Source organism: Macaca nemestrina, chromosome 20 (assembly GCF_043159975.1).
Source record: "Macaca nemestrina isolate mMacNem1 chromosome 20, mMacNem.hap1, whole genome shotgun sequence".
Classification (NCBI taxonomy): Eukaryota; Metazoa; Chordata; class Mammalia; order Primates; family Cercopithecidae; genus Macaca; species Macaca nemestrina.
The window spans coordinates 50,632,691-50,659,056 of record NC_092144.1 but is presented as its reverse complement, the minus strand read 5'-3'; the positions used below and the strand labels follow the sequence as shown (position 1 = coordinate 50,659,056).

Here is a 26,366-nt window from a genome sequence, read left to right as displayed (position 1 = left end):
TGCCGAGGACACAGAGCCAGGACACACATGGCCCCAGCAGCCTGGCTCCACAGGCCACATCTGAGACATCACTGGGGTTATCCCTGAGCCTCCCAGTTCAGTGTCCCGCAAATCCTTCCCGAGCTCTGCAGGCCACAGCAGCCCCCACCACACCCTCCCGGGCGGGGTGCCCTCACCTTCTTGCGGGACTGCTTCCTCCAGGCCTTCTCTTGCTCCTCATCCCACCAGCCTTGGCTCAGCAGGTAGTGCCGCAGCCGGGAGATGGGGTGGTCCTGCTTGTCCCAGTAATTGACCTCGTCCACCGAGCGGTACGCCGAACTGTCATCACTGGTGCTGTGGTGCCCGATCCTGCATAGGGGCAAAGGGCCCCAGGTCAGTGTGGGGCTCCCTGGAGTGGGGGTCAGGAGGGAGGATGGGGGATGGACTAGGGAAGGAGGAGTGGAAACGGAATAAAGGCAAGGGGGAAATGCAACATCAGGTGATAAGGCCATGTTTTGGAGACAGTGATCGATATGAGGAAGGTGCTACAGTGGCTGTCAGCGCTGTGGGGGTGCTGATGGGGGAGCGGCGGGTACCTGTAGGTCATGGCCTCGATGAGGAAGGGCTGGTTCTCTGCCACAGCGCGCCGTCGGGCCTCCTTTGTGGCATTGTACACAGCAAACACATCATTACCATCCACGCGGATTGACATGATGCCATACCCGGGGCCTCGTGCCGCTGTGGGGACACAGAGAAGGCGGGTCAGGCCAGGGCTGAGATGAGGAACATGCACAAGGCCAAGGGGACGAGCAGGGAGAGGACAGAGAGAGCAAGGCTGAGTGCTCAGGACCTCGACTCCTGTGGCTGACCAAGTGCCAGACACCACAGGACACAGGAAGGACCAGGAAGGAGGGCAGGGGTGGCAGGAAGGTGGGGGGATGGGGGGGGGAAGGAGATGATCCCGGCGGGGTGGGGAGCAGCCAGTAGAGTCCATACCGATGCCATCGCCGCGATACTGCTCGGAGGTGGGCGTGGAGATGGCGTAGCCATTGTTCCGGCAGAAGAAGATGATGGGGCACTCAAGTGTGGCCGCGAAGTTGAAGCCGGCGTGGGCATCCCCCTCGCTGGCCGCCCCCTCACCGAAGTAACAGATGACGACCCTGTTGGCATTGGCCCGCTTGGCTGCGTAGGCTGCCCCCACCGCTGCAGGGGATGAGAGGGTGGTGAGCAGGGGCGAAGACTTACACGCACTCACTCACACTCATTCACACTCACACGACCCAGGGCTCTGAGGCTCAGGCCAGCGGTCACCAGGCTTCAAGGGGAAAGAAAACACCTGAGCTCCTGATGCCCCCAGCATCTGCCCATCCAGGTCTCCTCCCGCTCAGCTGAGAGCAGCTCCACCCTTCCAACTGCTCAGGCTGAAGACTCCAGCATCATCTCCAACAAGACTTCCCACCATCCCCCACATCTGCTCCACCTTCAGAACCTGACCCCTCTCACCTCCTCCTCAGCACCACCCTTGTCAAGCCCAAGTTACCGAGCAGCCTCCTTACTAGCCCTTCACACACTGCCCAATCTGTTACCCACAGGGAGGCCTGCGGATTCCATGAAGAGGTGAGCCAGGCCAAGGAGGAGCAGACTCCTCCCCACCCACGGCTCCTGTCCCAGTGTAAGTAAAAGTCAACATCCCTGCAAAAGGCAAAGGCCTTGAGGCCCCACCCAACCTGCACCATCTGCACCCCTCCCACCACCTCTGGACTTTACCTCCAACCACCCCACACCTGCTCACCCCATACCCGCTCACTCCACACCTGCCCCTCTGGGCTCCTCCCTGCTCTTCAAACACACCAGGCTCACACCTGCCTCAAGACACCACACAGCTCCCTCCCTCACTTCCTCTGGTCCATACTTCAGTGTAGTGATGGCCCCCAGCTACCCCCACAGTGTACCACGCCCCACTGGCTTGGCTGCTCCCTACAGAACCCCCACCCTCATATACTCCAGGCATTCCCTCTCCATCTTTGTTACTGTCCATCTCCCCCACCACGATGGCAGCACCTGGAAGGCTGAGGTTTGCGTTGCTTTTGTTCCCTGTACTTGGAGTGGCACCAGCACATGGCAGGAACTTCTTACATTTGAAGTGACTTAGCAGGGACCCAGAGGGAAGGTTAGGGGCAGGTGCCAGCCTTGTGGAAACCCTATTACCTTTAGTTCAAATGCCCCCTAAATGCCTCCTCGTCTGAGAAAGCTTCCCTGCCCACGTCCCACCTAAAAGGCTGAAACTGCTTCTTGTTTCCCAACAGAAGAACAGTATGAGCTAAGGGGTGTGGAGCCTTCTACTGTGCCGGGCACAGTGCTGAGGCCTGGAGAGACACAAACTCATGCATCTCAGCTACCCTAGGGCAAAGAAGCCAGAGCCCAGACCAACCCTAGATCAGGCTACAGGCCCCAGAGGGCAGGAAGGGGCTCCGATTCCTTGTTCTCCACGCTATGAGGGTGCAGGCCTGGCACCCGGTGGGTTTGCTTCCCAAACAAGCCTCTTATAAGGGAAGGGGCTTCAGGGCACCTACAGTAAGCTTTGGGGAAGCTTGCTTGACTCTAAGGACTGAGGCAGACAAAGGTCAGGGCCAAGAACCCAGGCTCTGGAGGTACACAGTCCGTGACTTGAGTCCCTGCTCCTCTCCCTCTGTGCTATACGACCGTTAGTGAGTGACTTCCCTCTTTGACTTCAATTTCCTTTTTTTTTTTTTTTTTTTTTGAGACAGGATCTCACTTTGGCTAGAGTGCAACGGCACAATCTCAGCTCACTGCAACCTCTGCCTCCCAGGTTCAAGCGATCCTCCTGCTTCAGCCTCCCAAGTAGCTAGGATCACAGGTGTGCATCACCACACCAAGCTAATTTGTGTATGTTTAGTAGGGACAGGGCTTTGCCATGTTAGCCAGGCTTCCTGCACTTTTTTTTCCTACTCGCTTGCTCTCTCTCTCTCACACACAAAACATGGGCCTCCTGCTCTTGAAAACAGGAACAAGAGCAAATAATAACCTCTGTCCCCATGGCCACAATGAGGGTCCTATTGGACGATGAATGTGAAGCACTGGCACAGTGGAACCTGGTGCGCATGTTGGCTGTGTTTGTGAGCAGACAAACGCAGTGGGCATGTGGTTGGGAAATCCAGAGTGTGGTCGCACAGGCTTCAGGCCCCTGAATGGGGTGGGGACAGCAACAGAGCCCTCTTCTGAAGGGTCCCAGACAAGAGGTGCATTCCAAGTCTGGAACACAGGCCGGGTACAGTAGCTCACATCTGTAATCCCAGCACTTTGACAGGCCAAGGCAGGTAGGTCACTTGAGCTCAGGTTCAAGACCAGCCTGGCCAACACGGTGAAACCTTATCTCTACAAAAAATACAAAAAATTAGCCAGGTGCAGTGGCATATGCCCATAATCCCAGCTACTCAGGAGATTAAGGCAGGAGAATCACTTGAGCCTGGGAGGTGGAGGTTACAGTGAGCCAAGATCACACCACTGCACTCCAACCTGGCTGATGAGAGTAAAACCCTGTCTCAGACAGAAAAAAAAAAAAAGTGGGCTGGGCACAGTGAATCATGCATGTAATCCTAGCACTAGCTGAGGCAAGGTGTTTGAGACCAGCCCGGCCAACATGGTGAAACCCCATCTCTATTAAAAATACAAAACTTAGCTGGGCGTGGTGGTGCACACCTATAGTCTCAGCTACTTGGGAGGCTGAGGCAGGAGAATTGCTTGAACCCGGGAGAAGGAGGCTGCAGTGAGCTGCAATCGCACCACTGCACTCTAGCCTGGGCAACAGAGCAAGACTCCGTCTCAAAAAAAGAAAAAAAAAGTAATAAGTCTGGAGCACAGACCAGGGCTCTGGTGGTGTCACCAACCCAGAATTCCACCCAGAAGGGAGGCAGAAGAGCTGAGGCCTGGACAGGGGTGTGACACTGGTCTGCATGTGTGCAAGGTCCAGGGCATGCATCCTCACCCTGAGGGATCTGTGTGGCCAGTGGAGAGGAGATAGTGACGAAGTGGCGTTCCTTGCAGCCGTAGTGGACAGGCATCTGGCGCCCCTTGCCCAAGTCACTGATGTTGCCATAGCACTGGGCCATGAATAGTTCCAGGGGGTAGTCGCGATACATCAGCACACCTAGGAGGGGAGGAGGCAATGGTTAGCTGAGTGGGCAGTGCAGGGGGTCAGATCGGCCCCGTGGGTGACCCGCAGCATGCCGGCAGACAGACAGGAAAGCTCGGGCTTGTTTTTAAGAGGGAGACTGATGTTCAGACTGACTGACTGCCCAGCAAGGCCAATCTGATTTTTCAAAAGAAAGCAGAAATCTAGCCTTTTTCTTTCTTCCTCTTAGTGAGACACTGTCTGGTCTTTAAGTGCTTTCAACTAATTCAATTACCTTTAAGAAATATTCTAACCATAAATCACCACTATGGCCAGGCATGGTGGCTCATGCCTGTAATCCCAGCACTTTGGGAGACTGACGTTGAAGGATCGCTTCAGCCCAGGGGTTGGAGACCAGCCTGGGCAACATAGTGAGGCCTTGCTTCTACAAAAAAAAAAAAAAAAAAAAAAATCCAAACATTGGCCAGGCATGGTGATGTGCGCCTGTGGTTCTAGCTACTTGGGAGGCTGAGACAGAGGACTGCTTCCGCCCAGAAGTTCAAGGCTGCAGGCAGCTGAGATTGTGCCACTGCACTCCAATCCGAGCCACAAAGCAAGACCCTATCTCGAAAAAAAAAAAGAAAAACATCATCGTTATGAACCAAATAACAGCATAGACCACTAATTTATAACTTCTAGACTACAGAAGAAGTACTCTAACCCACGTACGGCAGTAAAACCCTTTCTTCAAACAAAACCTCTGGTGAACGCCCACCTGCCCATCAAAGGGAACCGCTCCAGGTGAAGGCGGCCCTTCCTCCTGAGTTAGAAGACAGAAGGGGGTTTGGGATTGCCCTCGGACAAGCTCTTTGCCCCACCTGGATAGTGGGACAATCTTCACATCCACACCTTAGGGGCAGCGCTGTGGATCAATGCTGCAAGCACTCAGACCAGGAACATTATTCAGAGGGAGCTCTCTAGTACAGTGCTTTCCAAACCCTTTCTTTACTGCAGAACCCCGTCTTTAGATACAAATTTAATGGTGATCACATTACACACAGCAGTTACCGGTTTTTTTTTTTTTTTTTTTTTGAGACAGAGTCTGGCTCGGCCACCCAGGCTGGAGTGCAGTGGTGCAACCTGAGCTCACTGCAACCTCCGCCTTCTAGTTCAAGCAATTCTTGTGCCTCAGCCTCTCAAATAGCTGGGATTCCAGGTGTGCACCACTACACCTGACTTTTTTTTTTTTTTTTTTTTTTTTTTTTTGAGATGGAGTTTTGTTCTTGTTGCCCGGAATGCAATGGCACAATCTTGGCTCACTGCAACTTCTGCCTCCCGGGTTCAAGCGATTCTCCTGCCACAGCCTCCTGAGTAGCTGGGATTACAGGCATGCGCCACCACATCCAGCTAATTTTTGTATTTTCAGTAGAGACGGGGTTTCTCCATGTTGGTCAGGCTGGTCTCAAACTCCCGACCTCAGGTGATCCACCCGCCTCAGCCTCCCAAAGTGCTGCAATTACAGACATGGGCCACCGCGCCCGGCCCACTTGTTAATATTTTAGTTAGAGTTGAGGGTGATTAGCATTACTTCAACATTCAACTTTAATACAGGTTTATTGGTATTTTCTTTCTTTTTTTTTTTTTTTTTGAGACAGAGTCTCGCTCTGTCGCCCAGGCTGGAGTGCAGTGGCCGGATCTCAGCTCACTGCAAGCTCCGCCTCCCGGGTTTACGCCATTCTCCTGCCTCAGCCTCCCGAGTAGCTGGGACTACAGGCGCCCACCACCTCGCCCGGCTAGTTTTTTTTGTATTTTTTAGTAGAGACGGGGTTTCACCGTGTTAGCCAGGATGGTCTCGATCTCCTGACCTCGTGATTCGCCCGTCTCGGCCTCCCAAAGTGCTGGGATTACAGGCTTGAGCCACCGCGCCCGGCCTATTGGTATTTTCTGACACATGCTTTTGAATGGACATAACACAAATCCACATAACATGTGGCTGTGGTGCATATGTAACAGATGGAAACAGGAGTTGCTCTGGTTAAAGAGGGAAAGAAAGGCCTTGTAGAGGGCCAAAGAAGGTCCAAGGCACTGATACAGGATCTTGGAATCAGGCTTTCTCAGAATGTGGTACTGGGTCCACCCACATGAGAAGGACTGGGTAGGGGCGAGGAAGGTGCTAAAAGTACAAACTTGCCAGGTGCAGTGGCTCATGCCTGTAATCCCAGCACTTTGGAAGGGTGAGGCAGTGGATCGCTTGAGCTCAGGAGTTTGAGACCAGCCTGGGCAACACGGTGAAACCCCATCTCTACCAAAAATAAATAAAAAAAAAAACAATTAGCCAGGTGTGGTGGTGTGCACCTGTGGTCCCAGCTATTTAGGAGGCTGAGGTGGGAGGATCACTTGATCCTAAGAGGCAGAGGTTGCATGAGCCGAGATCATGCCACCGCACTTCAACCTGGGTGACAGAGTGAGACCCCGTCTCAAAGAAAAAGAAAATACAGACTCACAGGCTGATTTGCACCAGGAAACTCCAAGTCCAGTGGGAACTGCTGCTCTTGCTTGACACCTGCCACCTCTTTTCTTGTTGGTCTCAGAGACAGGATCTCACTCTGTCACCCAAACTGGAGTTTGGTGGTGGAAACATAGATCACTGCAGTCTTGAACTCCCGGGCTCAAGCAATCCTCCCACTCAGCCTCCTGAGTAGCTGGGACTACAGGTGTGCACCACCACGCCTGGCTAATTTTTGAATTTTTCAGCGATGGGGGTCTCGCCATGTTGCCCAGGCTGGGATCAAACTCCTGGGCTCAAGCAATCCTCTCACCTCGGCAACCCAAAGTGCTGGGATTACAGGCGTGAGCCACCACACCTGGCACCTGCTTCCTCTTAACACTCCTTTTCACTGGGTGCCACTCCCTGCCGGTGCCACCACTGACACACCACGTATAGCTCTGGGAGGACAGCCAAGAGCTATCTCTGGGTCAGACAGCCATGCAAGGACTCAGCTCCACTCCTTAGGAGAACATGGCCTGAGCCCGTGACCTAACCTCTGTTGACTCAGGTTCTTACCTGGCTTTTAGAGTTGACGGTAATGCCTGCCTCTCCTGCCTCACATGGATGCGGGAGGTGCCTCAATGAGGCAACACCATCGGGGCCTGCCCTAACCTCACCCAGTGTGCCCTTGCTCTGCAGTGTGGTGAGGGGAAATGACAATCTCCAAGGCTAAAGAGCACTTATAACAGCACCTTGGCTGGCTGGGCATGGTGGCTAACGCCTGTAATCCCCAGCACTTTGGGAGGCCAAGGCAAATGAATCACTCGAGGTTAGGAGTTTGAAACCAGCCTGACCAACGTGGTGAAACCCCGTCTCTACTGAAAATATAAAAATTAGCCAGGCATCGTGGTGCATGCCTGTAATTCCAGCTACTCAGGAGGCTGAGACAGAAGAACCACCTGAACCTGGGAGACAAGAGGCTGCAGTGAGCCAAGACTGCGCCATCGCACTCCAGCCTGGGTGACAGAGTGAGACTCCACCTCAAAAAAAAAAAAAACCGCCGGGCACAGTGGCTCATGCCTGTAATCCCAGCACTTTGGGAGGCCAAGCAGGGTGGATCACGAGGTCAGGAGATCAAGACCATCCTGGCTAACACAGTGAAACCCCGTCTCTACTAAAATTACAAAAAAGTTAGCCAGGCGTGGTGGCGGGCACCTGTAGTCCCAGCTACTCGGAAGGCTGAGGCAGGAGAATGGCGTGAACCCAGGAGGCGGAGCTTGCAGTGAGCCGAGATCACACCACTGCACTCCAGCCTGGGCGACAGAGCAAGACTCCATCTCAAAAAAAATAAAATAAAAATAAAGGAGAAGAATAAAAGAACAGCACTCTGGTGTCAAGAGCCCAGGGAAACGCTACCTACCATGATGAAGACCACTCTTCTCACTTCACAGATGACAGACAGCGTCACCAAGGCAAGCGGCCTGCCAAGCGAAGCCTAGAGTGGGTCTGACTCAACTCCTTAGCCTGCACCATGCTGCCTCTGCACGAGTCCCATTTGCAGCTGCCCAGACACTTCTGCTGAGCCTCAGTGCTGGACAGTCACTCTCTCCTGTGTGGAGAGCTCAGCGGCTCCCATGATTCCCAGGAGGCTTGCTCGGTCCTGCCTGGTGCCCTCACAAAAGAGACCCCTTCAGCAAAAACAGGTGCAGTGCTCAGCACAGCTGCCGGGGCCCCAGCTTGCCGCCCGGCGTCTGGAAATCTCATTTTCCGCATGGATGACACTCAACCTGACAAACATCACAGGGCGTTTGCCCTCCTAGAGCATGTGGGGCCAGGGGCCTGGTCCAGCTGTGAGCAGTAGACAGTCCAGGAGCAGGCTGCAAGTCATGCTGGTCCATGGGGGCTCTGGACAGCCACGTGGTCTGGCCTGGCGGAAGGGCTGTCCCAGGGTGAGGCCCCAATCATGACACCAACCCCTGCCCCTGAGCGCTCACTCTGTGCTGAGGGCACTGTGCCAACTGCCCCAAGACTCCCCTCAACAGCTGTCTTGGGAAGGGCTACCATCCCCCTTATGAATGAGGAAACAGAGGCACCGGGCAGTTAAGCAACTTGCCCCAGGCTGTGCAGCATCTAAGACAAAGGGTTAAGATGTGCCTTCCTAGCCCTATCAGTGCTCGCTGACACTCAGAGGGTAGTCCCCTTGCAGGGCCCCACACCAACAAGCTCTCTGGAACACCCCACTCACTGCTCCCTGGGCTCACTCCTTCGCTCCCAGGCACTCATTCCTGCTCAATGATTTTCTTCATTCCTGGTCTTTGACCCTTCCTTCCTTTCACTCATCCGGGCCTGCCGGGCCCCTCTGATCTTGCACCGCACTCAGGTCCGTCAAAGTTCTTCCACCTGCTCCTGCTCCCTGAAGGATACAGCACCTGAGGAGGGGCCAGAGGATCCCTGAACCAGGCAGACAGGGTCTCCAGCACAGACCATACCCACAGCGAGCGCCGACCTCACTGCATCCTCCCAGCGACCCTTGGATGCAGGCACCATCATAATCGCTCTTCTGGAGATTAGAAAACTGAGGCTTAGAGAAGGGAAGTGATGTGCCCGAAACCTGACAACTGGTAACAAAGGGTTAAGAGCACAGACCCTGAGCCACTACACTTTCCAGCCTTCAGAGTGGGAAGATCGCCCCCTCCAGAGTCCTGACCCTGGCTTGTCTCTTTCTGGCTTGGAAAGCTCTTCTTCCAGCTCCTTAGACCTTCCTGGCACTGTGCTGCTCCTGGAAGAACACTCAGAAAGACTAACTTGTACACCTCAATGGGGACCACAGGGCCAAACCACAGACAGACGTACCTGCCTCCCGATACTGGCCAAACACCAGGTCTGTGTTGTCCAGGGCGGCGGCACTCCCCACGTGCGTGCCCTCCTCGCCATAGTTGGTCATGTAGAAGGAGATCCGGCCCTGGGGGTGGAGGGGGGACCGGGAGCCCACACTTGGTTATGCTGGGCAATGACAGAGAGCCATCCAAACCCTACCCAGCTTCTGACACCTCCGTGAATTTGCAGCCTGCCTGAAGGCCAGTCCTGGGCCAGGCCATGCTAGGGTTCCTGCCTTTATGGAGATGCTGCCAGACTGCTTAGAACTGCCAGAGGGATCGAGGTGCTGTGATAGGAGCCCAAAGGAAGCACCTTTTCCACCAGGGAAGGGCATCAGCAAGGACCAATGAACAAAGATGGGGTGGGTGGAGGGTTCCAGGCAGAGGGAATGCTAGACCGTGAGGACCGAAGGGCTGGGATGTATAGTGGTAGGGGTGGGGAAAGATGAGGAGGGAGAGGAAGGTGGTACCCAGATAACAAAGGGAACGATACATTGATTTTACTCTGAGAATGGTGGTAACCTGCCAACAGGTCTTCTCAAGGGAGCAATGTGGTCAGACCTGTGTTTCAGAATTGCTCTCAGGCTGCAGTGAGGGAAATGGATGGAACCATCAAGGCTGACTGCAGTGAGCCAGGAGAGAGGGGACAGAGGCCCAGCTTGGTAGCAGGGGGAGGCGGGAGAGGAGCAGGTGGATGTGTCTGAGGAAGCTGAGTTGGCTGTGCTAGGGGGCAGCAGACCCTGTCAGCTGGCCACATCAGTGCCCAGCTTCCTTCTCCCAAATCCCCTATTCTGAGCCTCGAAAAGACATGCGCTCAGGTTACTGGCCTCCCTTGCAGCCAGAGGTGGCCGTGCGACACAGTTTTAGCCAGAGATTTCAGTGGAAGTCTGCTTTTGCTTTCTGGATAGAAGAGACCACTGCTGCTGGTGCCAGCCCCATCCACTCCCAACTTCTTCCTGCCTTGCAGACAGCCAAGAAGCCTGGACATGCAGCAGCCATGCTGAGAACACAAGGCCACAAGCAGAGCACGAAGACCAGCTCACCAACAACAGTGAAGCAGAGAGAGGACGGGGCTGGGTCCCAAAGTGTGCTGCTGAGCAGCTGAGCAGTTCCTAAGGAAGTTATCTACAGACAGGCTAGGCGTGGTGGCTCACGCCTGTAATCCTAGTACTTTGGGAGGTCACGGCAGGTGGATCACTTGAGGTCAGGAGTTCGAGAGTAGCCTGGCCAACATGGTGAAACCCCATCTCTACTAAAAATACAAAAATTAGCCAGGTGTGGTGATGGGCGCCTGTAATCCCAGCTATTTGGGGGACTGAGGCAGGAGAATCTCTTGAACCTGGGAAGTAGAGGTTGCAGTGAGCCGAGATTGTGCCATTGCATTCCAGCCTGGGCGAAAGAGGGAGATTCCGTCTCTAAATAAATAAATAAAAATAACATAAAAGAAAGGAAGTATCTATAGCTTGGTGCGGTAGCTCATATCTATAATCCTAGCATTTTGGGAGGCCGAGGCGGGCAGATCACCTGAGGTTGGGAGTTTGAGACCAGCCTGACCAACATGGAGAAACCCCATCTCCACTAAAAATACAAAATTAGCCAGGTGTGCTGGGGCATGCCTGTAATCCCAGCTACTCAGAAGACTGAGACAGGAGACTCGCTTGAACCAGGGAGGCGGTGAGCCGAGATTCTGCCATTGCACTCTAGCCTGGGCAACAAGAGCAAAACTGCGTCTCGAAAATAAAAAAAAAAAAAGAAATATCTACAGAGGGAATGAGAGGGGAGAAAGGGATAGCAAGGGGAAGGGAGGAGACAGGGATGAGATGAGGTTTCTGGTGTGGGCGAGCGGGTGGATGGTGGTGCCCTTCACTGAGAAACGGACTAGGTGAGGCAAAGGAGCACGCCTGGGAGGAAGATGTCGAGGTCAAGTTCAGACAGGATTAGTTTGCTGTGGGACATCCAGGGCGAGAAGCCAAGCAGGGCTCTGACAAGCAGTCTGGACAGGGCTCTGGGCAGCCCTGGCATACGGATGCACATGAGATCACACAGGGCCATGTGTAAAGCGCAACAAAGGCAGCCTGGACAGCACCTTAGGGACACCCCGGGGTCAGTGCACCTCACGGCTCGGCAGTGCCCTCCTCCGTGTGTTCCCAGGCCTGGCTTTCCCGTTGCTGTGGGGGAAACTGATGAATGTGTGCTTTCATCCAAGTGGGGAGCCAATTAAAAGTTAATGCACATTCCAGTGCCAAGTGAGTAGGCGGCGCTGAGTACTGAGGGCCTGGCAGGACTGTCCAGGTTAGCGTGGGGAGGAGCCTGCAACCAGCCCACTGAGGATCAGGACTCCGGGCTACTGGCAGAGGCTCCTGATTGCCTTCCCAGTATCCTATTCCCCTCCTCTGTTAACAGAGGTCTCAATCTCCCACAGGCAGCAACTGCCTGGACTAAAGGATTATTAATACATTTCTCAGTCTCCCCTGCAGCTACGAGTGGCCCATGAAATGTATGCAGATGTTACTAGGTGGGACTACCCAGAAAGCTCTAAAAAGGTAGGGGGGTGTGATGGCTGAGATGTGCCATGTCTGGCCTTCCACCTTCCCTCTACTTCCTGCCTAGAATGAGGCGTGATGGAGAGAGCTTCAGCAACCATTTTGGCTCACGAGGGGACCTCAGAGAAGGTAGAAGCCAATGCTATGAGTGGCAGATCTAAGCAATGAAAGAAAACTGGGTGTCCAATGACATCATGGTGCCACCAGACCTGCCCCAGACCACCTGTTTCCAGAATTTTTTTTTTTTTTTTTTTTTTTTTTTTTGAGACAAAGGCTCACTCTTTAGCCCAGGCTGGAATACAGTGGTGTGATCTTGGCTCACTGCAACCTCTGCCTCCCAGGCTTAAGTGATTCTCCCACCTCAGCCTCCTGAGTAGCTGGGACTACAGGCATGCACCACCATGCCCGGCTATTTTATGTGTTTTTAGTAAAGATGGGGTTTTGCCATGTTGGCCAGACTGATCTCAAACTCCTGACCTCAGGTGATCCACCCACCTTGGCCTCCCAAAATGCTGGCATTACTATGAGCCACTGGGCCCGGCCCAGGTTTCTTTCATTCAAAAGAAGAAATTACTCGTCTGTATAGGCTACTGCTTTTGTTTTTATTTGTTAGGGTTTGGGGTTTTGTGTGTGTGTGTGTTTTTTTTTGTTTTGTTTCATTTTTTGTTTTGTTTTGTTTTGTTTTTGGAGCGGGAAAGAGGTCTGTAACTCACAGCTGAACACAGTCCTAACAGAAGCAGGCCGCACGGTGACGGGTGAGGTGACCTTACTGAGAGCTTCCTCTGTGTCAACCAATAGGCACGAACCCTACTTGCTATGTCTCACAGAATTTCTACCCCTGCCCTTTAGGGTGGTTTTATCGTTAGCCTCATTCTTTAAAACAATGAGGAAACTGAGGCAAAGACAAGAAAAATCACCTGTCCGAAGTCACAGGTGTGACTGGACCCAAGCCCACTGGACTCCAAAGCCCGTGTGTGCAACTCACAGCGGGGCAGGAGGGAGCCTACGCGTGCAGGGGTGGTATGGCCTGGCACTGAGGCTGTGGAGAGAGGAGCAGAGAGCACCAAGCCACAGGAGAACAGGCAGGCAGGGTGGCCAGGAAGGGCTGGACTTGCTCCTGTGGCCGCTGGACACCCAGGGAAGTTTCTGGGCAGGGTGAAGACACTACCCTAACTCGGCGAACCCATGCATAGGATTCCTGTGAATGAGAAAGTCTGGGAGTGGGCTGCCTGCCCGAATCCACGCAGTGTCCACAACAGGGTCACCTGGGCACTTGACACAAATGCAAATTCCCAAGCCCTGGAGAGGTCCTGACCCCACGAGAATGGCGGACATCCAAGGGCCTGCCTGCCCAACAAGCTTCCCACTTTTCTCAGAGGAACCCCCAGCCCCGCCCTCCACCTCTGTGGCCTGGGAGATGGACTCTACTCCTCTTCTCCCTCAGTTCCTGGCGGGGCACATAGCCTGGGCTTGGCCAATCAGTCACAGTTATTGGTTCATGACAGGGTCTACAACCAAAGCTTGGCCAATGAGTGCCAGCTCTGGGCCTTGTGCTGAACTGTCAAAGACGATTCTCTTTCCACTGCTAAGTGGAAAGGATAATAATTGCAAGATGGATAGGATCATCGTAAATAAGAAGAAGCTAATATTAAGTGGTAGCTAAATGCCAGTTTTGCTGTTCCTAAGGCCATATTCCACCATCAACCCTCATGCCAACCTCATGAGGCAGGTGCAGATAAGAAAACCAAAGCACTGGCTGGGCGCGATGGCACTTTGGGAGGTGCCAAGGTGGGAGACTCACTTGAGCCCAGGAGTTCAAGACCAGCCTGGGCAACAACGCAAGATCCTATCTCTACAAAAAATTAAAAACATTAGCCGGGAATGGTGGTCCATGACTATGGTTTCAGCTGTTAGGGAGGCCAAGGCAGGAGGATCGCTTGAGACCAGGAGGTCACGGCTACAGTGAGCTACAAGTGCACCACCACACAATAGTCTGGGAGACAGAGTGAGACCCCGTATAAACTAATAAAATAAAATGAAATAAATAAAATAAACTAGGCCGGGTGCAGTGGCTTATGCCTGTAATCCCAGTACTTTGGAAGGCTGAGGCAGGCAGATCACCTGAGGTCAGGAGTTTGAGGCCAGCCTGGCCAACATGGCGAAACCCCATCTCTACTAAAAATACAAAAATTAGCTGGGTGTGGTGGTGGGTGCCAGCTACTCAAGAGGCTGAGGCGGGAGAATCAACCCAGGAGGCAGGGGTTGCAGTGAGCCAAGATCGTGCCACTGCACTCCAGCCTGGGCAACACAGCTAGACTCTGCCTCAAAAAATAAAATAAAATAAAATAAAATGAAATAAAATAAAATAAATAAAAATAAACAAAATAAAATTAAATAAATAAAATAAGAAATAAATACAATTTAAAAAATAAAATAAAATAAAATAGAAAACTGAAGCACTGAAGTTCTAAACAACTTTTCCAAGACCACAGAGCTAGAAAGGGGCAGAACTAGGACTTCAGTGTTACAGACTTGCTTCAGAGCCTGTACCCTACACCCTTTCTCTCTGCCTACCTACTCTGCATGAGCCAGGAGCTGCCAGAGCCTACCACCACCTGGAGAGGAAGAAAGCCAAGGCAAAGGAGAACAGAGCGAGAGAAGGTCTAATGACAGCTTTTGAGCCCCCTGGATCCAGCTGTGCCCCAAAAGAGGACCCTCTGGAGGTATGGTAATTTGAGTCAATAACTTCCCTCTTTGTTGACACTGGCTTGACTGGATCCTTGTCCCCTGATACTAGGATTTATCAGGGGATCATAGCACATTCCACATGGGCCTAGGGTGGTCCCCTGGAGCACTCCAGGAAGCACTGGGGACCCACCCTGTTTCTCAGGACCGTGTGTTTCCAAGAGGAAGGGCTGTCAGGCCTTCTCCCTGCCCTCTCCCAGCACAGGCAAGCCCCCAGCCAGGCACACAGTAGGTGTTTTTAGTGATCAGGTCCATCCTTCTGCCCTAGGGCAGGACTGCTCTCACACTTTTCCTCCAGAGTCCCGAGAGAACCCTCCGAACTCTATGGAACCCCCCCAAAAAAGAATCTCTCCTCCTTGAGAGCCATCCTTTGGCCCAAACACAGGTAGGGGACCTCAGGTAATTCCAGCCCCCTGCCCCCAGGCCTGTCCCCACGCACCTGCCGCTGAGACTCATAGAGGATGCGGTCCATGGTGTTAAGCAGTGTCATGCTCTTGTAGAGCTTCAGCACCTTCTCCTTTGGCAGCTGCGGGTGGAGGCAGACAGACGTGGAGCGGTTGGGACCAGAGAGGAGACAGGCAAGGGGCCTGGGCATGGGGGGCATGGGAAGTGGGGAAGGTCGCCTCTCACGTGGGGGTCCTCGCTGGGGTTGATGATCTGGCCTTGCCGGTCCATGACACGGTAGATGGGGATTCCAGAGATAACATTGGGCTGGATGAATTCCAACTTGTCTATAAACTCAGCCGAGGCCCCTGGGAACTGGGGCTTGTCATCCAGAGATGAGAACTGCTGCTGCTGCCTGTGCGGGTGCTGGGGGAGAGAGCAAAGGAGAACACCCACATCAGAAGCAGCACCCAGGTTTCAGCTGGCTCAACCCCGGCGGCAGGCAGGCGGCATGGTGGTTGAGCACATGGCCCCAGTGAACGCTGGGGCCTGACTCGCAGGGTCTGAGGCCCAACTCCAGTACTTTCTCACTGCGACACCTTGGGCAACAGACTACAACTTCTGTGTCTCAGTTTCCCCATCTGAAAAACCGGGATGAAAACAGTAACACCTATCCCATAGAACTGTTGTGAGATTAAATGACTCAATAAAGTGGCCGGAAAGTCAAGAACTGGTACCTATTACTATTCTCATTACCATAGGCCCAAACTCTTCATACTGGCAGCTACTTCTATTCTCATTATCATAGGCCCAAACTCTTCATCCTGGTATTCAAGGCCTCCCCATTCTGGCCACAGATGCCCCCTCCTCTCTCTCTCCCACTGTGATCACAGACACACACGCCCACTGCAGGATGCCCTCTAGGCATCCAGACAGGCTCTCTTCTGACCCCTATACCATACACCAGCGAAGCTACTCAGGACAGAGCTTAAGTCTTTGAGCTCTTAAGAGTCAGACTGCCTAGGTTCAAATCCCTTACTGGCTTTGGGAGGCCGAGGCAGGTGAATCACTTGAGGTCAGGAGTTCGAGATCAACATGGCCAACATGGCGAAACCCTGTACCCACTAAAAATAGAAAAATTAGCCGGATGTGGTGGCACATGCCTGTAGTCCCAGCTACTCAAGAGGCTGAGGCAGGAGAATCACTTGAACCCGGGAGGCGGGGGGTTGCAGTGAGCCGAGATTGCGCCACAGCACTCTAGCCTGATGACAGTGAGACTCCATCTCAAAAAAAAAAAAATCCCTTAGTGGGTGATATGGCAAAGTAACTTCCCTCTTTATGTGTCCTCTTCCTTGTCTATAAAAATTGAGAACCCCTCATGGAAATGAGGGGCTTCAACAAGATCATGTGAATAAAATGTTCAGCAAAGTATCTGTAAGCCACATAACAAATGCTCAAAACAATCTTAGCTATTCTCATTTCTCCCTCTCATCTCTGCTTGCTTCACGAGAAGGTCTCTTTCCCTATTGCCTGGCAAACTGCTACACACGCTTCAGTGTCCACTCTACTCTGGTCCCAGCTCCCTCTGCGAGCCCAGACTGACTCATTCAACAAATGTTGGAGCACCTGACATGTTCCAAGCCGTGTGCTGGGTTCTGGGGACCTAAGACAGGCAAGATATCTGTCCTTGCTGCCTAACAGGGAGGGCGGACGCTGAACAAGTAACGATGACAGTGGTTCATATTATCCTACAGCAGAAGAGAGGGAGGGTAAGGCTTCCCTGGGGAAGTGATGTTAGAGCTGAAACCTGAGGGATAACCAGGAGGCAGCGAAAGTGCATTCCAGGCAAGGGGATCAGAACATGCAAAAGACAAAAGTGGCCAGGCACAGTGGCTCACGCCTGTAACCCTAACACTTCAAGAGGCCGAGACCAGCCTGGTCAACATGGTGAAACCCCACATCTACCAATAATACAAAAATTAGCTGGGCGGGCTTGCGCACACCTGTAATCCCAACTACTCAAGAGGTTGAGGCAGGAGAATCACTTGAATCTGGGAGGCAGAGGTTGCAGTAAGCCCAGATCGCACCACCACATCCCAGCCTGGGCAACAGAGACCCTGCGACATACGCACAAAAAAAGACAAAAGGCGAGGAACAGTGTATCCTTCATGGAAGACGGAAGGAGCTCAGCACCTGGCAAGGTGGCTCACATCTGTAATCCCAACACTTTGGGCTCAACGATTACTTGAGCCCAGGAGTTCAAGACCGGCCTGAGATCATATCTCTACAAAAAATTTTAAACATTATCCGGGCATGGTAACATACACCTGTAGTTCCAGCTGCTTGGAAGGCTGAGGTGGAAGACTCGCTTGAGCCCAGGAGGTGGAGGTTGCAGTAAGCCTTGATCACACCACTGCACTCCAGCCTGAGCAACAGAGCAAGATGCTGTCTCAAACAAAAGAAAAGTTCAGAGAGGCTGGAGGAGTCCTGCAAGGACATCACACCTCCTCAGGTCAGATGAGGAGTGGCTGAGAAAGTCCAGGAGACCTGTGAGAAGCCTATAAATGCTCAAAGGGATATGAACTCACTGGGACTCTTAGCTCTGGAGCTAGGCAGCCTAGAACTTGCCAAGACGTTGCAACAGCTCCCCCTTATGAAGCACCTGTTGTAAGCCAGCTGTGTCTGGCATGCACAAGCCTACTGACTCCCCGGGGAATTTGTGAGGGGGATTATCTACCATTGCCCTTGAGTAGATGAGGAAACTGAGGCCTGGGGAGGTAAAATAACCTGTACCAGACCACAAATTAAAAAAAAAAAAAAAATTGGGCTGGGCACAGTGGCTTACGCCTGTAATCCTGGCACTTTGGAAGGCCAAGGCAGGAGGATCACATGAGCTCAGGAGTTTGAGACCAGCCTGGGCAACAGTGAGAAACCTGGTCTCTACAAAAAAATACAAACATTAGAAAGGTGTGGTGACACACACCTGTGGTCCCAGCTACTTGGGAGGCTGAGGCAGGAGGAATGCTTGAACCTGGAAGGACGAGGCTGTAGTGAGCTGAGAGTGTGCCACCGCACTCCAGCCTAGGGGACAAAGTGAGACCCCGTCTCAAAAAAAAAAAAATTACATCAGGACTGGGCTTCTAACCTGGGCGAGGCTGAGATTCAGGCTCATAGACGTCCATGCTCCTCAACCCAACTACCCCTGCAGCCTGATTTTCAAATATCTGCAACTTTTCTTCCCACTACTTCCGGGATTCCTCCGAGGTCAGTAATGGTGGCTTCACTTCCCACAGACGTTAAAGAAGGGCGGGGTTTGCCACGAGCTGGATCTCACACATGGGCGCTCAAATGTGTTCCTCCATCTTCCTTTAACTGCAGCGAACAAGCCGTCAACAGTTCCAGCGGGGTAGCATGTTCAGTGTGTGTGTTTATTTGCATTTGTAGTCGTGAGGAAATTACACTCCCAATGGCAGGGCAGATTCAGGCCTGGCAATGTCACCGTAGGCCTCCCCTTGTGAGGAGGAAGCAGCTGGCCTCTTGCAGCACATTGCTTCCCCCTTCTGAGTACCCAGCAAGCCAGAAACTGACTTAGAAGATTCTTTTGTTTTGTGTCTCTCTCCTACGCACACCACAATCCCAGGAAGGCAGAGACAGCGTCCAGGTTGCCTTCACAGCAGGCACTCAAGAGGGAATTCCTGAGTGAATGCATGAATGGGCGGTTAAGTTCCCTGGCTCTGGAGTTCAAATGCCCTGGGTTCCAATTTCTTAGCTCATCGTGTGGCTCTCTGCAAAAACACTTCATCTCTCTGAATTTCCTTATCTGTAAGAAGGCTGCAGAACGCCACATGAAAAGCTGTTAACTCACACAAGGGGTTCAGCACCGATCTGGGATGTATTACATACTCAAAACTTGGTAAGAGAGAAAAACAAAACCTAGGAAGGTGAGAAGTGGGAGAAAGGGAAGTGACTACACTTTATGAGGATGGGGAAAAGAGGAGCTGGGGAGAACTAATTGCACCTTAAAGTGGATTTTAAAATCAAACTGTGGCAATGTGCAGCGGCTCATGCCTGTAATCCCAGTACTTTTGGGAGGCTGAGGTAGGAGGATCACTTAAGGCCAGGGGTTCGAGACCAGCCTAGGCAAAACCCCCATCTGAAAAATTGTAAAATCAGCCAGGAAGGCTGGGCATGGTGGCTCACGCCTATAATCCCAGCACCTTGGGAGGCCAAGGAGGGCGGACCACCTGAGGTCAGGAGGTCGAGACCGGCCTGGCCAACGTGGTGAAACCCTGTCTCTACTAAAAATACAAAAAATAGCCGTGCATGATGGTAGGTGCCTGTAATCCCAGCTACTTGGGAGGCTGAGGCAGGAGAATGGCTTGAACCTGAGAGGCAGAGGTTACAGTGATTCGAGATGGCGCCATTGCACTCCAGCCTGGGTGATAAGAGTGAGACTCTATCTAAAAATAAATAAATAAATAAATAAATAAAAATAAATAAAAAATAAATAAAATAAAATTAGCTGGAAATGGTGGCATGTATGTGTAGTCCAGATACTGGAGTTGCAGGGGCCTGAGGTGAGAGGATGGGTTGAGCCCAGAAGGTCAAGGCTGCAGTGAGCCATGACTGCACCAGTGCATTGCAGCCTGGGCAACAAAGTGATACCCTGTCTCAGAGAACAATAAAACCAAACTATGGCACCAGCAGATACTCCAGAGAGGGAGACTGAGGCACAGGGGAGACGGCATGCTGATGGAAGAAGACCGAAGGCTGAAGTCTTCAGATGGGCACTAAGAGGGGAGGCCAGAGTCTGATAACAAACCAGGGTGTCAGGGCAGGACTGTCAGCCTCTAGAGGCTGGAGAGCTATCTTCATGGCACCCCAGTGTACTCCATATACTGGAGCTGGACCTTGGCTGTACCCTCCTCCCCTTTCTGCTGGGCTGGTGGAGATGACAGTAGTCCCCAGGCCCATGTTGCTGCACCAATTCAGTGAGCTATGCAAAGGGCTCCCCACCGCCCTGGTCCTGAGGAAATGCTCCATAATGGGAGTGGGTGGTCAGATGCCTACAGAGGAAGGATGCGACTCCACCCATCCGTTCTTCTAGTTTTGGGTAGGGGATGGGGGTAGTCTGTCCTGGTGGCCCAGTGATTTACAATGGCAGAGGCTGCACAGATTTATACAAACCTTCATGCCATGTCCTCTCCCACCATGCAGGAAAGCACAACCTGCCCGCCCTGGATGGTCTGGTCTGCCCAGGAAGTACTGGGATGGCCCTGGTGGAGTCATTTGAAGGCACCATGGCTAAGCACATGGACTCTGCCTGATTGTGTGACTTACACTCCCTGAGCCAAGAGCAGTGGCAGACGCCTGTAATTCTAGCTACTGTGGAGGCTGAGGCAAGAGGATCACTTGAGTCCAGGAGCTCGAGGCCAGCCTGGGAAACATAGTGAGACCTCATCTCTACAAAACAATTAAATAAATAAATAAATAAATAAATAAAATTTAAGGCCGGGTGTGGTGGTTCACGCTTGTAATACCAGCACTTTGGGAGGCCAAGGGGGCCCTATGAAAAATTAGCTGGGCATGGCGGTGCACACTTGCACTCCCCAACTACTCGAGGGGCTAAGGTGGGAGGATCCCTGAAGCCCAAGAGGCTGCAGTGAGCCAAGATCACGCCACTGCACTCCAGCCTGGGTGACAAGGTAAGACCTGTCTCAAGGAAAAAAAAAAAGGAAAACTTTTTTTAAAGAAAAACTCCCGCCGGGCGCGGTGGCTCAAGCCTGTAATCCCAGCACTTTGGGAGGCCGAGACGGGCGGATCACGAGGTCGGGAGATCGAGACCATCCTGGCTAACACGGTGAAACCCCGTCTCTACTAAAAAAAATACAAAAAACTAGCCGGGCGAGGTGGCGGGCGCCTATAGTCCCAGCTACTCGGGAGGCTGGGGCAGGAGAATGGTGTGAACCCGGGAGGCAGAGCTTGCAGTGAGCTGAGATCCGGCCACTGCACTCCAGCCTGGGCGACAGAGCGAGACTCCGTCTCAAAAAAAAAAAAAAAAAAGAAAAGAAAAACTCCCTGAGCCTCAGTTTCCTCCTGTGTACACTGAGGGTGGTATAAGTACTTACCTCACGGGTTGTCGTGAGGATTAACTGAGGTGACCTGTGTGGACTGCTCAGCCCAGTGCCTGGCACATAACGAGTGTTTCATAAACATGAGTAGCGAGTAAGTATTTCTCATGATTGTTCTTGTTAAACAGATACTGAACATTTGCTCCAAATCATACCCTGAACTGAGGGCTGGAGACAGGGAAGGATGAATGACAAACACTGAACACACAAATTACAATCAAGAGGTGATCTTACTCACATTGCTTCACCTGAGTAGCCTAAAAAGATAAATAAGTGTCAAGTTGACAGATAAGCCAAATGAAAATAAAGAAATAATATGGCTGGGCACGGTGGCTCACGCCTTTAATCCCAGCACTTTGGGAGGCTGAGGCTGGTGGATCACTTAAGGTCAGGAGTTCGTGACCAGCCTATCAGGCTGATCACGATGGTGAAACCCCATCTCTGCTAAAAATACAAAAATTAGCCAGGTGTGGTGGCACGCACCTGTAGTCCCAGCTACTCAGGAGGCTGAGGCAGGAGAATCGCTTGGACCTGGGAGGTGGAGGTTGCAGTGAGCCAAGACCGCCCCACTGCACTCCAGCCTGGGCGACAACAGAGCAAGACTCTGTCTCAAAACAATAACAGCAGCAGCAAATAAATAAGTAAATACATACATACACACAAAATTAAAAAAAAAAAAAAAAAAAAACGGGAGATTTCAGAGGAGGCAAGATGTATAGTGGTTACCCATGTGGGAGGTAGGATGAGGGCCTCCAGGGCTAAACTGCCGGTGTTTGAATCGGGTTCTGTCTCTTTCCAGTCACGTGGCCTTGGACAGGAGCCAGTCTCTGTGGACCTGCATGCCCTCGTGGAGATGGCATCCACCTCACAGGCTGGTGGAGAGGTGGGGAAAGTATCTGCCGCAGCTCTGGCAGGAATGCCTCACCAGCTAGCATCAGATAGTACCCCTCCAGCAAGCACCAGCATCAGATGGCACACCAGGGAAAGCTTCCTAGAGAAGGGGGAGTTGAGCCGAGGGGTCAGAACATTTCAGTCCTAGGGAACAACAAAGGCTCCAAGGCAAGAAGAAAGGCTGGCAGCCTGGGACCCTGAAGACTGGCACGGCTGCTACAGGTCAATCAGAGAATAACTACATGCCGAGGTGCCACTCAACACTTTATTTACACCTATGTGCTCACTGAACCCATAAGGTATCCAGGCAGGGCAGGCACTGTCATCACAACTCCATCAAAGACTGGTGGTAGGTGAGGCTCCGAAGGGCTAAGCGACTTGTTCAGGTCCAGTGCATGCAAGGCTTTGTGGATGGTGCCAGTTAACTCCAAGTCCTCCGTATCGAGGGTAGCTAAGGCCATCCAAACCCACTCTCTCCGGAGCTCAAAGGTACTCTGCCCTAAAACAGGGTAAAGAGTTGAGCCCCCCTTCCCAAGATATCTCATGAGAAGGGAAAGGCGTGCATATTAGGCAGGTACCACTGTCCCTGTTTCACAGACAGAGACCTGGTGTTTGCGGTCTGGAACGCTTCCCTGAGGAAGTGTCATGTCAGCCATCATCTGAAGGACTTCATACCTACAAAGGCCTCCAGGCGGAGGAGGCGCATTCAAGGAAGGGAAAGATGGCCAGAGGGACTGAAGTGGAAAGAGGGAAAGACAAGAAAAATCACCTGCCTGGCCACATGTGGTGGCTCACACCTGTAACCCCAGCACTTTGGGAGGCCAAGGTAGGTGGATCAGTTGAGGCCAGGAGTTCGAGACCAGCCTGGCCAACATGGCGAAACCGTGTCTCTATCAAAAATATAAAACTTAGCTGGACATGGTGGCACGTACCTGTAGTCCCAGCTACTTGAGAGGCTGAGGCAGGACAATCGCTTGAACCCAGGAGGTGGAGGTTGCAGTGAACAGAAATTACGCCACTGCACTTAGCCTGGGTGACAGACCAAGACTCCGTCTCAAAAAAATATAAAATAAAATAAGCCAATACTGGACTAAGAAGGATGCTGCAAGACTTGAATCTAAGCTCCATCCTTTCTCCTCCTGGCAGCCTGGTACCATGAAAAGAAACTGGGCTTTGGAGTCCAGAGCTCCAAGTTCAGACCTCACCTCTGAGCCTCAGTCTCTCCACCTGTAATAGGCGAGTACTACCAATAAAGGCCTTGCACTATTGGTGTATTAAACATAATAAAAAATTAGAGTTGGCATTGTAAACCATACAGCACTTCAAGATGTGAAAAAGGAGGCCAGGTTTCTTAACACACTACCAAGTAAGAGATGGACCCATACACTTAGAAGACCGTAATGACCATCTCCATTCATCCCACAATACACACTGATATGGTTTGGCTGTGTCCCCACTCAAATCTCATCTTGAATTGTAGCTCCCATAATTCCCACATGTCATGGGAGGGAGCCAGTGGCAGGTAACTGAATCATGGGGGTGGATCCTTCTTTTTTTTTTTTTTTGAGACAGAGTCTTGCTCTGTCACCCAGACTGGAGCTCAGTGGCCGGATCTCAGCTCACTGCAAGCTCTGCCTCCCGGGTTTATGCCATTCTCCTGCCTCAGCCTCCTGAGTAGCTGGGACTACAGGCGCCCACCACCTCGCCCGGCTAGTTTTTTATATTTTTTAGTAGAGACAGGGTTTCACCATGTTAGCCAGGATGGTCTCGGCCTCCCAAAGTGCTGGGATTACAGGCTTGAGCCACCGCACCCCGCAGGGGTGGATCTTTCATGTGCTGTTCTCGTGATAGTGAATAAGTCTCCCAAGATCTGATGGTTTTATAAAGGGGAGTTCCCCTGCAAACACTCTGTCTGCCTGCCACCATGTAAGATGTGACTTTGCTCCTCATTCGCCTTCCACCATGCTTGTGAGGCTTCCCCAGCCATGTGGAACTGTGAGTCCAATAAACCTCTTTTTCTTTATAAATTACCCAGTCTTGGGTGTGTTTTTATTAGCAGCCTGAGAACGGACTAATACACAAATTGAGTACCTACCACTTAGAGATACTGCACAGCGCACTGGAACCCCCAGATAGGCTGCCCCTGATGAGCTGGGTCACAGAAATAAAGTCACTGATAATTAGCACAGACCCAGCTCCAGGTGCTTCCTGACTTCCAACAGGATAGGGACTCTACTCACCGCACTAGCCAGGGTCAGAGAGGTGAAATGACTTAGCCAAGCCCAGGCCTGGGGTAGTGGCTGAGAAACTGACTCACGATTCCTTGACAATCTGAGTTTCCTTCCTCCTCCTTTCCCTGAGCACTAAAACATCTGCTATGATAACAGAGACAGGAAGGGAGGTGAAAATCAGGCAAACACATCTGCAGGGCAGCATGGTATTCAATGAAGGAGTGGGCAGAGGAGGGGCAAGAAGTCAGGGACAAGTAAAGCAGCCCCACCCCTCCTTCTAATTCGACCTTCCTCAGTGAACCCAGTAATTCAATCCAATCTGTCCACAACTATACAGCCTCTCAACCTTTCCCTGACTATTTCTTCATCTCCACCTGGAAAAAACTGCATGATCTTAACCAGGCGCGGTGGCTCACACCTGTAATCCCAGCACTCTGGGAGGCCGAGGTGGGTGGATCACCTGAGGTCGGGACCAGCCTGACCAACATGAAGAAACCACATCTCTACTAAAAATACAAAATTAGCCAGGCATAGTGGTGCTTGCCTGTAATCCTAGCTACTCGGGAGGATAAGGCAGGAGAATCACTTGAACCCAGGAAGAGGAGGTTGTAGTGAGCCAAGACCCTGCCATTGCACTCCAGTCTAGGCAATAAGAGCAAAACTCCATCGCAAAAAAAAACAAAAAACAAAACAAAACAAAAAACCCTGCACCATCTAATATGGCAGCCACCAACCACTTGGGCTATTAATTTTATTTTTGAGACAGAGGGCTGCTCTGTCACCTAGGCTGGGGAATAGTGGCGCGATCTCAGCTCACTGCAACCTCCGCCTCCCAGGTTCAAGCAATTCTTCTGCCTTGGCCTACCAAGTAGCTGGGATTACAGGCACACGCCACCATGCCAGGCTAATTTTTTTGTATTTTTAGTAGAGACAGGGTTTCACCATGTTGGCCAGGCTGGTCACGCAACCTGCCCACCTTGACCTCTCACAGGCGTGAACCACCGCGCCCAGCCCACTTGTGGCTACTTAAACTCATAATTGAATAATATGCCCAGACAAGGTGGCTCACGCTTGTCATCCTGCATTTTGGGAGGCTGAGGCAGGAAGATTGCCTGAGTCCAGGAGTTCGAGATCAGCCTGGACAACATGGCAAAACTCTATCTCTACAAAGATTTAAAAATTAGCTGGGCGCGGCCGGGCGCGATGGCTCATGCCTGTAATCCCAGCACTTTGGGAGGCCAAGGCGGGCAGATCATCTGAGGTCAGGAGTTCAAGACCAGCCTGGTCAACATGGTGAAACTCCATCCCTACTAAAAATACAAAAATTAACTGGGTACAGTGGTGCACGCCAGTAGTCCCAGCTACTCAGGAGGCTGAGGCAGGAGAATCACTTGAACCTGGGAGGTGGAGGTTGCAGTGAGCCAAGATTGTGCCAATGCACTCCAGCCTCGGTAACAGAGCAAGACTCCATCTCAAAAAAAAATAAAAATAAAAAAATAAAAATCAGCCAGGCATGGTAGCATGTGCCTGTGGTCCCAGCTACTTAGGAGGCTGAGGTGGGGGGATTGCTTGAGCCCAGGAGGTTGAGGCTGCAGTGAGCCATGATCATACCACTGCACTCACTCCAGCCTGGGCAACAGAGTGAGACCTTATCTCAAAAAAAGAAAGAAAAGGCTGGGTGCAGTGGCTCATGACTTTCAAGGCCAAGACAGGCGGATCACTTGAGGCCAGAAGTTCGAGACCAGCCTGGACAACATAGTGAAACCCCATCTCTACCAAAAATACAAAAATTAGCCAGGCGTGATAGTGCACGCCTGTAATCCCAGCTACTAGGGAGGCTGAGGCAGAATTGCTTGAACCCAGTGGGCAGAGGTTGCAGTAAGCCAAGATCACACCACTGCACTCCAGCCTGGGCAAGAGAGCGAAACTCTGTCTCAAAAAAAAGGAAAAGAAAAAGAAAAGAGAG

General features: G+C 52.1%; 1 protein-coding gene across 2 annotated transcripts in view; it reads right to left on the bottom strand.

Moving 5' to 3' along the window:
* The window catches only part of LOC105495295 (branched chain keto acid dehydrogenase E1 subunit alpha), a 30,218-nt gene that overhangs the window by 1,672 nt on the left and 2,180 nt on the right, over positions 1-26,366 (bottom strand). The window contains exons 1-8 of one of the 2 annotated variants that reach the window (XM_011764655.3): positions 18,293-18,379; positions 15,394-15,573; positions 15,203-15,289; positions 9,453-9,561; positions 3,986-4,147; positions 976-1,182; positions 576-717; positions 177-348 (exon numbers count right to left, since the gene is read on the bottom strand). In XM_011764655.3, the coding sequence (XP_011762957.1) occupies positions 177-348; positions 576-717; positions 976-1,182; positions 3,986-4,147; positions 9,453-9,561; positions 15,203-15,289; positions 15,394-15,573; positions 18,293-18,319 (1,086 nt within the window). In that variant the 5' untranslated portion in view covers positions 18,320-18,379. Of the gene's footprint in view, positions 1-176; positions 349-575; positions 718-975; positions 1,183-3,985; positions 4,148-9,452; positions 9,562-15,202; positions 15,290-15,393; positions 15,574-18,292; positions 18,380-26,366 lie in introns of those variants that run through there. The other variant, XM_011764654.2, reaches the window with a different exon arrangement.